Consider the following 12,634-nt stretch of genomic DNA (forward strand, 5'->3'; position numbering starts at 1 on the left):
CACGCAAAGAAAAAAAACGTTTGGAAAACGTGTACCGAAAACGTTTTTATTTTGTTAGAGTTTTTTGAATTGCTTCGAAAATTTTAAACTTTTATCACCAAAAAAATTCGTTTGTTACAAAGTTTTTATTTTTTCAATAAAAAAAGTTATTTTTGAAACAACAACAGAGTCCATTTCGTTTATATCAAACACTGTCCTTTTCTGACTTTTGGTCTTTAATAAAACACATTTTACAGTTCAAAATTTAATATAGTACAATGTAATGTTGAACATTTTTTTCGGAATCTTCCGAACATATGTAGAATGTATGTAAAAAAAAAAAAAAACTTTGGTCGAAGCAGGGATCGAACCCACGACCCTTGGCATGAGAGTCAGACGTAGCAACCACTGCTCCACGGTGCCAAACTAAATGTTTGTTTCTGTTAAATAAACTTTGTTTATTCAGTTCGTGGGCGCCGCAAGCTATGCTATATAAATATAACTTATATGGATATTTATCTATTGATGACCATAACAGGTACATAGCTCAGTGGTTAGTGTGTTGGCTTACAAAGTGCATGGTCCGCGGTTCGATTCTCCGTCCAGGCGAAAGGTAAAAAAATTTTAAAAATTTATAAAATCGTATAATTTCTTCTACATTGTTTGTATTACAGAAAAAGGTGCTAAGAACTAAAAATCTTCGTGGAAGTGAGAAAGATGTGAGGAAAAATGCAATTAGCCAGAAAAAAATTTTTTTGAGTTAGTCTTTATGAAATGGTTTTTACATCCTGGAAAAGTATATACTTTTCTTTCAAATACACTTCCTTACAGCGAAAAGCAAATGAGAAACGAACATTGTTTGTCTAAAATTTCGTTTGGGAGGAAAGAATTATTTTTTTGCGTGTATATCATAACAGGTTGGCTGATAAGTCCCCGGTCTGACACATAGATGGCGTCGCTAGTATTAAATGCATATTATTTTTATATAAAGGGTGATTTGTTAAGAGCTTGATAACTTTTTTTAAAAAAAAAAACGCATAAAATTTGCAAAATCTCATCGGTTCTTTATTTGAAACGTTAGATTGGTCCATGACATTTACTTTTTGAAGATAATTTCATTTAAATGTTGACCGCGGCTGCGTCTTAGGTGGTCCATTCGGAAAGTCCAATTTTGGGCAACTTTTTCGAGCATTTCGGCCGGAATAGCCCGAATTTCTTCGGAAATGTTGTCTTCCAAAGCTGGAATAGTTGCTGGCTTATTTCTGTAGACTTTAGACTTGACGTAGCCCCACAAAAAATAGTCTAAAGGCGTCAAATCGCATGATCTTGGTGGCCAACTTACCGGTCCATTTCTTGAGATGAATTGTTCTCCGAAGTTTTCCCTCAAAATGGCCATAGAATCGCGAGCTGTGTGGCATGTAGCGCCATCTTGTTGAAACCACATGTCAACCAAGTTCAGTTCTTCCATTTTTGGCAACAAAAAGTTTGTTAGCATCGAACGATAGCGATCGCCATTCACCGTAACGTTGCGTCCAACAGCATCTTTGAAAAAATACGGTCCAATGATTCCACCAGCGTACAAACCACACCAAACAGTGCATTTTTCGGGATGCATGGGCAGTTCTTGAACGGCTTCTGGTTGCTCTTCACTCCAAATGCGGCAATTTTGCTTATTTACGTAGCCATTCAACCAGAAATGAGCCTCATCGCTGAACAAAATTTGTCGATAAAAAAGCGGATTTTCTGCCAACTTTTCTAGGGCCCATTCACTGAAAATTCGACGTTGTGGCAGATCGTAAGTCTATTCATGATGAAATGTCAAAGCATACTGAGCATCTTTCTCTTTGACACCATGTCTGAAATCCCACGTGATCTGTCAAATACTAATGCATGAAAATCCTAACCTCAAAAGAATCACCCTTTATTTGTTGTTTTGATCTCAGCTATAAAACCATTGAGCTGACTAAACTACAAGAGTAGCTTAACCAACAGAGGAAAAGAATGTTTGTCAAATTTATTTGGGCAAAGCTCTATAGACTGCACGATGGTTGGATGAACGCACGTTTCGGAATTACCACATTCCTGATCAGCATCCTCTACTTGCAGCAAAACTATCAACCAATTATCAGAATAAATTCAGGCAGTTCACTAAATCCATGGTGATCCACATTTGAACCTTCCGAAAAAAGGTTTATGATAGCCGGCTTATGCCGAAACAAATTCATACAAACATTTCTCTTTTCCTCTCTTTTTCTTTTTGTCAAAATTTTATTTCAATAGATTGTTTTTTTGCAAACTTTTATTTCTATAGAAAATTTTGTCCAAATTTTATTTCTATAGAAGATGTTGTCAAAATTTTATTTCTATAGAAAATTTTTGCAAAATTTTACTTCTATAGAAAATTTTTGAAAAAAATTTATTTTTATACAATATTTTGTTAAAGTTTTATTTCTATAGAAAATTTTGTCGATATATTATTTCTATAGAAAATATTGTCAAAATTTTATTTCTATAGAAAATTTTGTCAAAATTTTATTTCATTTGTTTTGTTTTGTTATTGTTGGTTTTGTTCTTTAAGCATTGTTGTTGTTTTTTATTGCAGCTTAAAACCATACATTGACTAAACTACAAGTGTAGCTTAACCAACAGAGGAAAAGAATGTTTGGCAAATTTATTTGGGCAAAGCCCTATAGACTGCAAGATGGTTGGATGGACGCACGTTTCGGAATTACCACATTCCTCATCAGCATCCTCTACTTGCAGCAAAACTATCAACCAGTTATCAGAATAAATTCAGGCAGTTCAATAAACCCAACAATGAACCACACTTGAACCCTCCGAAAAAAGGTTTTACATTGATAGCCGGCTTATGCCGAAATAAATTCGAAACAAACATATCTCTTTTCCTATGCCACTGTCAAATTTTATTTCTATAGAAAATTTTTGCAAAATTTTATTTCTATAGAAAATTTTTGCAAAATTTTACTTCTATAGAAAATTTTTGCAAAATTTTACTTCTATAGAAAATTTGTGAAAAAATTTTATTTTTATACAATATTTTGTTAAAGTTTTATTTCTATAGAAAATTTTGTCGATATATTATTTCTATAGAAAATATTGTCAAAATTTTATTTCTATAGAAAATTTTGTCGATATATTATTTATTTCTATAGAAAATATTGTCAAAATTTTATTTCTATAGAAAATTTTGTCAAAATTTTATTTCTATAGAAAATTTTTGAAAAAATTTTATTTTTATACAATATTTTGTCAAAGTTTTATTTCTTTAGAAAATTTCGTCAAAATTTTATTTCTATAGAAAATTTTGTCAATTTTTTTTTTCTACAGAAAATTTTCTGAAAAAGTTTTTTATAGAAAATTTTGTCAAAAAATTTTGTTGGAGCACTGTGCTATGGTTTTTTAAACAACTATTTAGATATTTCAAAGAATTTCTAAAAATTCGCAAAACCTAAAATTTCTTTAGAAATCAAATGCCATTGCTTATGTGGTCGACTTACCTTCTCTGGCTTTTAAGTAGACCGTATTGGCCACAATATTCTCTAATTCCATTAGTTCCAGGTTGGCGGTTTTTTATTGAAACTCAGGCCGCACTCGAAAAAAATCCAATCAATAGATTTCAGATGAAATTTAAGTTGGGGGGTGGTTGGTTGGTTGGTTGGTAAGAGTTGAAAGACGAAATGTTTTATGGAGAATAAGGACCCACAGAACAGATGATATTTCCAGGTTATTGCTACAGCTAACTGATGATGATGATGCTTTTGTTGTTTAAAGGACAAAAACGATATGCTCGTGTTGTTACCGCCTGAGGATGCTATAATGATGATGCTGTTGCTAAATATACTCCCCAATCCTAAATCGAGAGAGAGAGAGAGCGAGAGAGAGCGAGAGATGACACAGTTTACGCACTTATGAGCCTAAGTACTGTTTTGTAGCCTCTTTCAAGATTGAATAATTTTCTGTTTTTGATGCCAATTTTGTTTGTATGAAAGCCAAGTGATGGAAATCCAGGTTCAAGGATGAGTTGTCTCTCTTTGTGGGTGGATGTTTTTCACTTTCATGTGGAAATGGAAAAGTAAGGAGGTGGTGTTTTTTGTACGTTTCTGTAGCTATGGAAATGTGCTAATGTTGGTTTCTGTGCTGTTGACAATTTTTTAATAAATTTTCCGTGTTTTGTTTTTAACTTCTCTTTAAGTCTTTCTCATTTCTTGAATTCTCAGAAGTGATGCGATGGTCATGTATTTGGCAGAAGAATACATGTGTTGCCTTTGTAATAGGAGATGATTTTCTCTTGTTGTTTTGCCGGAAGCGTGGTAACTTCGCACTTGTTATTGTCCTTCGGATATTATTTTTATTTTGTCTTTTCTGCTAAGGTCAGTCGTAAGCGGAATTTCCGGTTTTCTTGCTGTTTTCTTACGAATGAATGTGGGCCTTGTTTTCGTTTCCTTTTTAAAAATAAGCAGTTGCCAAAAGACAAAGCTGACAATTTTATCCTTAATTTGTTGGCTTTTGTAAGGACGTGATGACAGCTACCCCTTTGGTTTTTTTTTTTTTTTTTTGGTTTCTGTCTCCACCAACTCTCGTGTACGTGATTATGTCTAATTTCCCGTTTTATTTTGGGGTTCTTCGACAGCCTTCTCTATATCTGTTTTGCCTAGCCTGTTTGGTAATTTATAAAAGTTCCTTTTGTCTATTAAATCCTGCTTAAAGGATTTTTTGTTTTATGCGTTTTCTTGTTTTTGTTTTTATTTTGTGCTTAACGCAAAAACGAACTTCTTTATGTGTGGAAGCTGGGACTCTTATAGTCCTTTGTTGATAACTAAAAGGACTATTATTTGGCTATTTTCCCCCCTCCAACTTTGTTTGGTTGACAATTGTCCAAAAGGGTGAAATTGTGCGTTTACAAGCAATTTATTATACCTCAGACCTTTTTCTTTTCTTTGGCTATCCTCCTATAGCGGCGACATGTGGTCTTAAATCATAGACTCACGTTTCTCACGTTCTTTCTGTGTGTGTGTGTGTTTTTTTTTATTGAAGGAATCAATAATGGTAAGTAATGGAATTTCTTTACCTCTGGCTTTTAATTTAATTTATTTGTTTGGACATTTCCTACTACCAGGCGTTATTTGTTTTTCGAAAATTTATTTGGTAAGCATTTTTTTTGTGATATTGCCTTCATTTACCACCAAACAACAGACCATTTGTTAAAAGAATCCGCTTTTTGTCTATATCCATAGAGAAGAACCACCATATTATGCAAAAACTCTTTATGTCCCTCGTAAATGATGGAAACTTTGTGATGTGGATGCTTTGTCTGTGAGCCTTTACTGCCGTCGAGGATTCTTTTCACGTATTTTATATTCTTTGTCCGTCACGCTATAGTTTTTGACTAAAGTTTGTTTAATATTAAATCCACTTGATTCCATCGGCTTGCGTTGATTAAATCTTCTTGCTGCAAAATAGACGATAAGAATAGATAATAAAGGCAATATATTAGTAAAGTTAACAATGGTTAGACGAACAAAAAAAAACTCCGATTAGGATAAATTGGACAAAATCATAAATACACAAAAAGAAACAACAAAAAAATAGAATAAAAATTTTTATATTTTTATAAAATCTTGGATTTTTCCGAGAAAAAAAAGATGAACTTTTACATAAACAGAAAAAAATATCACCAAAACATTTCCCATTAAGTTGGCAAAAGTTTAATACATAATCAATTAAAAAATTAATTGATGTAATTAACAGAAAACATGAGGCGGCGAAAATTGGACCAAAGTTCTTCGATTTACTTTCAATTTTGAGGGAAGGTTTAGACAAAAATCCGCTTCTTTATTTTTCGATATTTGGTAGGGGAAGGGGGCTTACCGGGAGCTACCGTGGTGCAATAGTTAGCATCAGGGCTGAGGAGCCGGAGTCGGAGTCTTGGAGTCGGAGTCTGAAGATTTTGCAGGAGTCGGAGTCGTAAAAATGTTGCTCGACTCCGACTCCGGCTAAAGCAAATTTTTTAAAACACTTCACATTTTTGTAACTAAGCAAGTTTTTACGCAAATTAGTTTCCATTGCGTTATTCATTCGATCAATGTACAGCATGATTGTAAATGAAAATCAACTTCCAATTACAGCTATCTTTTGATGTTTCCTAGAATGTGAGACTAGCAGATGGGCTGGATCGATCAACTTTAGTACCCGAAATTATTTTTTTTTAAATTTTATTTTAAGGCCATATTCCACATATGTTTGTGGAATATTGAAAGTAAATTTTTTCAAAGTTGTTTTTTATAGAAAATTTTGTCAAAATGTTATTTCTATAAAAAGTTTTGTCAACATTTTATTTCTATAGCAAATTTTGTCAAAATTTTATTTCTATAGAAATATTTTTTTCTATAGAAAATTTAGTCAAAATATTATTTCTATAGAAAATTGAGTCAACATTTTATTTCTATAGAAAATTTTGCCAAAATTTTATAGTAATAGATTTTTTATTAGAAAATTTGGTTAAAATTTTATTTCTGTAGAAAATTTTGACAAAATTTTTTAGTAATACATTTTTTTATTAGAAAATTTTGTCAAAATTTAATTTCTATAGAAAATTTAGTCAAAATTTTGTTTCTGTAGAATATTTTGCAGAATTTTATTTACTACACAAAAATTTTTCTAAAATTGTATTTTTATTGATAATTTTTTCAAAATTTTATTTCTATAAGAAAAAATTGTCAAATTTTATTTCTATAGCAAATTTTCTCAAATTTTTTTTCTTACTGATGCTCACTGCTATAAAAACTGTATTCGAAATTTTATTACTATAGAAATATTTTGTTCTATATAAAATATAGTCAAAATTTTATTTCTATAGAAAATTTTGCAAAATTTTGTTTGCTACACATTTTTTTTAAATTGTATTTCTATTGATAACTTTTTCAAACTTTTATTTCTATAAAAACTTTTGCCAAATTTTATTTCTATAAAAATTTTGTTTCTATATATTTGGTCAAAATTTGATTTTTATAAAAAATCTTGCCAAAATTTTATTTCTATAGAAAATTTAGCCAAAATTCTGTTACTGTAGAAAATTTTGCAAAATTTTATTTGCTAGACAAAAATTTTTCTAAAATTGTATGCTCACTGCTATGTCGAAAACTTGTAGAAATGACTCAAATTTTCAAATTTTTCAATGAATGAATCATAAATGCTTTTTTGCGAAATTGTCTAAACAATTATAAATATTTCCCAAATATTGCCCGAGATTTTGTAGAAGTCTGATTTGAGATTTTATCAAAATGTAGATCTAAATACAAAGTTGTGCAGAGAATATTATAATCGGGCGGGCGACTTTAGACTTTCCTTGCATTTTTATTTTTTGTTAAAATTGTGTTACGTCCCATAACGTTAGATTTAAATTTAAAGTACATAGATTTTGTAGAAGTATATAAAATTTTGTCTAAATCGATTCAGATTCAAATTCATGCATATGGGAATATAAACCTTTATATAGCTCGCAACGAATTTAAAGGATTTGAGATAGTATCAATAATTTTGGTCCACAAATACATATACTGTTGGTATCTTCTCATATTATGATGGGTATTTATAGCATTATTTTATTTATTAAACATTGCCCTAATTTTGAAATATAGAGTTTAATTGGCATCTAATGTGAAATTAAGACCTTTTTTTTGCACACATAAATAAATACGATACTTTATATCGATCCACTTACGGTACCCCCACAATATAACTACAAATTAGTGATATTAAAATGAGATTTTGTTATATTACCCGGAGTCGACTCCGGAGTCGGAGTCGAGCTGATGAAAAATACTGGAGTCGGAGTCGGAGTCTAGCAAAATTGGCTCGACTCCACAGCCCTGGTTAGCATGCCCGCCTTGCATACACAAGGTTGTGGGTTCGATTCCTGCTTTTCAGCGGTGGATTATCCCTATTTGGTCGGGGAAGGGGGCTTCCCGGGAGCTACCGTGGTGCAATGTTTAGCATGCCCGCTTTGCATACACAAGGTTGTGGGTTCGATTCCTGCTTTTCAGCGGTGGATTATCCCTATTTGGTCGGGGAAGGGGGCCTCCCGGGAGCTACCGTGGTGCAATGGTTAACATGCCCGCCTTGCATACACAAGGTTATGGGTTCGATTCCTGCTTTTCAGCAGTGGATTATCCCACCTCAGTAATGCTGGTGACATTTCTGAGAGTTTTAAAGCTTCTCTAAGTGGTTTCACTGCAATGTGGAACGCCGTTCGGACTCGGCTATAAAAAGGAGGTCCCTTGTCGTTGAGCTTAACATGGAATCGGGCAGCACTCAGTGATAAGAGAGAAGTTCACCAATGTGGTATCACAATGGACTGAATAGTCTAAGTGAGCATGATACTTCGGGCCTAAGGGGGCCTCCCGTTTGTCCGACTTTTTTAAAGTACATCGAAAAAAACTAAAATTCTACGATTTACTGGAAATTTACAGAGAAGCTGGGGGATCTTATTAAATCAATATGGGGTATCTGATTTTTTAGTAGTTAGTCAAGGAAAGGGGACCTCCCTGTGCCCGACCTGTTTCATTAAGTGGAAAAAATAAACTTCTACTTGAAATTTAAAGTTGACATGTGGGGAGGTATATACTAGAGGTGTGCACGTGCACATTCACGACGGAAAAATCTTACTCACGCACACTGACGCACGATATTGTTTGGAAGGACTCACGCACACTTACGAAAATAAAATTTGTACTTACGCACGAAATGTCGTGACTCTCGAAAAATGCCGTAACTCACTTTTTCGTGACTTATGAATAATTTTATGACTACTTTACCTTAGGGACGTGTTTGAAAACTTGAGCATGATTAAAATCAGGAGCGTTATTAAATTCTTAACATCCTAGGTGTCACTGAAATTGTAAATGAATTCATCTCCTAAGCGTCTTAATTCCGTCCGGGGGGAATTTTTTCGTGAGCGTATTTTTCCGAAATTCGTTACTCACGCACGCACACACGAAGAAATTATTTTCGTAACTCACGCACGATTTTTTTGCTAATCACGCACACTCACGTCGTTGCCATCAGCGTGAATCGTGTCACGTACACACCTATAGTATAAAGGGTGATACGGTCAAAATTTGGTCAAGGGAAAACGCGTGTAAATCGGTGAAATCGTTTATTTAAAAAATCAAATTTCTTTTTCACGTTCAATTAAAGGGTGATTCTTTTGAGGTTAGGATTTTCATGCATTAGTATTTGACAGATCACGTGGGATTTCAGACATGGTGTCAAAGAGAAAGATGCTCAGTATGCTTTGACATTTCATCATGAATAGACTTACTAACGAGCAACGCTTGCAAATCATTGAATTTTATTACCAAAATCAGTGTTCGGTTCGAAATGTGTTTCGCGCTTTACGTCCGATTTATGGTCTACATAATCGACCAAGTGAGCAAACAATTAATGCGATTGTGACCAAGTTTCGCACTCAGTTTACTTTATTGGACATTAAACCAACCACACGAATGCGTACAGTGCGTACAGAAGAGAATATTGCGTCTGTTTCTGAGAGTGTTGCTGAAGACCGTGAAATGTCGATGAATGAAATGTCGCAGCAATTGGGTTTGTGTTATTCGACCACATGGAAGATTTTACGCAAAGATCTTGGTGTAAAACCGTATAAAATACAGCTCGTGCAAGAACTGAAGCCGAACGATCTGCCACAACGTCGAATTTTCAGTAAATGGGCCCTAGAAAAGTTGGCAGAAAATCCGCTTTTTTATCGACAAATTTTGTTCAGCGATGAGGCTCATTTCTGGTTGAATGGCTACGTAAATAAGCAAAATTGCCGCATTTGGAGTGAAGAGCAACCAGAAGCCGTTCAAGAACTGCCCATGCATCCCGAAAAATGCACTGTTTGGTGTGGTTTGTACGCTGGTGGAATCATTGGACCGTATTTTTTCAAAGATGCTGTTGGACGCAACGTTACGGTGAATGGCGATCGCTATCGTTCGATGCTAACAAACTTTTTGTTGCCAAAAATGGAAGAACTGAACTTGGTTGACATGTGGTTTCAACAAGATGGCGCTACATGCCACACAGCTCGCGATTCTATGGCCATTTTGAGGGAAAACTTCGGAGAACAATTCATCTCAAGAAATGGACCGGTAAGTTGGCCACCAAGATCATGCGATTTGACGCCTTTAGACTATTTTTTGTGGGGCTACGTCAAGTCTAAAGTCTACAGAAATAAGCCAGCAACTATTCCAGCTTTGGAAGACAACATTTCCGAAGAAATTCGGGCTATTCCGGCCGAAATGCTCGAAAAAGTTGCCCAAAATTGGACTTTCCGAATGGACCACCTAAGACGCAGCCGCGGTCAACATTTAAATGAAATTATCTTCAAAAAGTAAATGTCATGGACCAATCTAACGTTTCAAATAAAGAACCGATGAGATTTTGCAAATTTTATGCGTTTTTTTTTTTTTTAAAAGTTATCAAGCTCTTAACAAATCACCCTTTAGTATAAAATTCAGGAAAAATATTCTGTTGGGCTTTCGCTTTTCCAAACCCGAATTGCCGGGCCTTAGCTTGACACATGCCATCAGATTTTGTACAGCCACCTTGTCCACCTTCTTCGCCGCAGAAAGCCAGTTTGCCTTGAACTGCTGCTCGTCCTTAGCAGTGTTTTTGGTCTTCTTTAGGTTCCGCTTGACAATAGCCCAGTATTTCTCAATTGGGCGGAGCTCTGGCGTGTTGGGAGGGTTCTTGTCCTTGGGAACCACCTGCACGTTGTTGGCGGCGTACCACTCCATGGCCTTTTTACCGTAATGGCAAGCTGCCAAATCCGGCCAAAACAGTACGGAACAACCGTGTTTCTTCAGGAAAGGCAGCAGACGTTTATTCAAACACTCTTTCACGTAAATTTCTTGGTTGACAGTCCCGGAAGCTATGAAAATGCTGCTTTTCAAGCCACAGGTACAGATGGCTTGCCAAACCAGATATTTCTTTGCGAACTTTGACAGTTTTATGTGCTTGAAACTATCTGCTACCTTTCCCCTTCCTTTTGCCGTATAAAACTCCTGTCCCGGAAGCTACTTGTAGTCGGCTTTGGCGTAGGTTTCGTCGTCCATTACCATTGTGAGTAGCTCGGATTTTCGCGATACGCGATTAAAATTTTGATACGCTGCTCTTCTTGCTTGGACGGCATTTTGACAACTGAAGAGTGAATTCCAAAATCAAAATAGGAGCAACATTCTACACACACACAAACCTTCAAAATGAGGGGTGTTCAGGTTTTTTAAATGAATTTTGACCGTATCACCCTTTTTACCTAATACCTGATTTTGTGATATTTGGAAGAGAAGGTGGACCTCCCCCTTGCCATGCTTTTTGAATATTGGTCTGATGTCTATGATCTGCTTGAAATTATTACGGAAGGTTGTGGGTGGCGTCTACACATAGATACGCTAAATAATATGTCTATATTTTTTTGGGGACTTTCCCCGACTTTTTTTGTATATGGGTATTTCCAGGATCGATAACGTGACATTCGTACGCCTTTAAATGTAAAAAAAAACATGGTAAAAATCAATATTTCCACAAATGTTTTTTTTATGTGAATAAAGTATTTCATCAACACTATTTTTGTTACAAAAGACAAGCATTGGGAACTTGTCGTTATTAAAGAATTTTTGGAAAACATTGGATAGATAACGTGACAAAAAATGGAAGTCATTTGTGACTTAATATTGAAAAAATCAAAATTCTGCGAAATGTGGCTATTAATTTGTAAATAAATACTCTTAAAGCATAATAAAGAAATGTAGTTTTCCATTTATAACAGTTATTTTTATCTAAAACTATTGCTTTATATATTTATAATGTTTTTTAGTGATTCGTAACGTGACAAAATTTCCACATATAATTTTTCTCATCAAATTTTATTTGGAAAATCAAAAAATAGTAATTCTAATGTTTTAAATGTATAAATAATAATAAAAATTAAGAATACATGTATAAGAATCTAAAACAGATTAAGTAATAACAATTTTGTTTTTTGAATATGCAGTTTGAGCTACTTGTGTTTTAAAATGCTCATCGTAAGAAACATGATGTATTTTCCTTATCCCTGGAACATTTGGCGACTGCTCCCATTTTTTCTTTAATGTGGTTGAAATCATAATTTCACGTTCATCAACATACATAATATGAATTCCAGAAACATTGTTTTTCATGCATTCGTAAAAATCAAATGCATTGTGAAACAAGACTTTATTGGTTTCCGTCATTTGCCAATACGGCTCCAACCCCATCGACTGCACCCTTGCCATGCGACGATGCAAAATAATTCCACTCAATGTTATCGCTGCCTTAGACGATCCTTTTCCCGCTTACTTTATTGGTTTCGTTCTCCAGTTCCTTCAACTTTGCCCGATGTATTTTCATTGCAACATTTTGTAGGTACTTCTGGCGCTTGACGGGGTCCGACTTAATTTTTTGTAGATATCGTCGTGATGCTTCTTTATTTTTTTTTAGCCATCTGCATAAAAAGTAAGCATAATACGTATGTATATATATGAAAACCAATACTTTTTGTTATATTTCCCACTTACGATGAGTAACGTGACAAACTTTTGATTTAGATTAAACCTTC

General features: G+C 34.3%; 1 protein-coding gene across 4 annotated transcripts in view; it reads right to left on the reverse strand.

Moving 5' to 3' along the window:
• Window positions 1–12,634, reverse strand: part of Gprk2 (G protein-coupled receptor kinase 2) — a 647,504-nt gene that overhangs the window by 360,216 nt on the left and 274,654 nt on the right. For all 4 annotated transcript variants that reach the window (XM_075292157.1, XM_075292156.1, XM_075292158.1 and 1 more), the window contains exon 4: window positions 3,498–5,449. In XM_075292157.1, coding sequence (XP_075148272.1) covers window positions 3,498–3,549 — 52 coding nt within the window. In that variant the 5' untranslated portion in view covers window positions 3,550–5,449. The remainder of the gene's footprint in view (window positions 1–3,497; window positions 5,450–12,634) is intronic.

Source organism: Haematobia irritans, chromosome 1 (genome assembly GCF_050003625.1).
Source record: "Haematobia irritans isolate KBUSLIRL chromosome 1, ASM5000362v1, whole genome shotgun sequence".
Classification (NCBI taxonomy): domain Eukaryota; kingdom Metazoa; phylum Arthropoda; class Insecta; order Diptera; family Muscidae; genus Haematobia; species Haematobia irritans.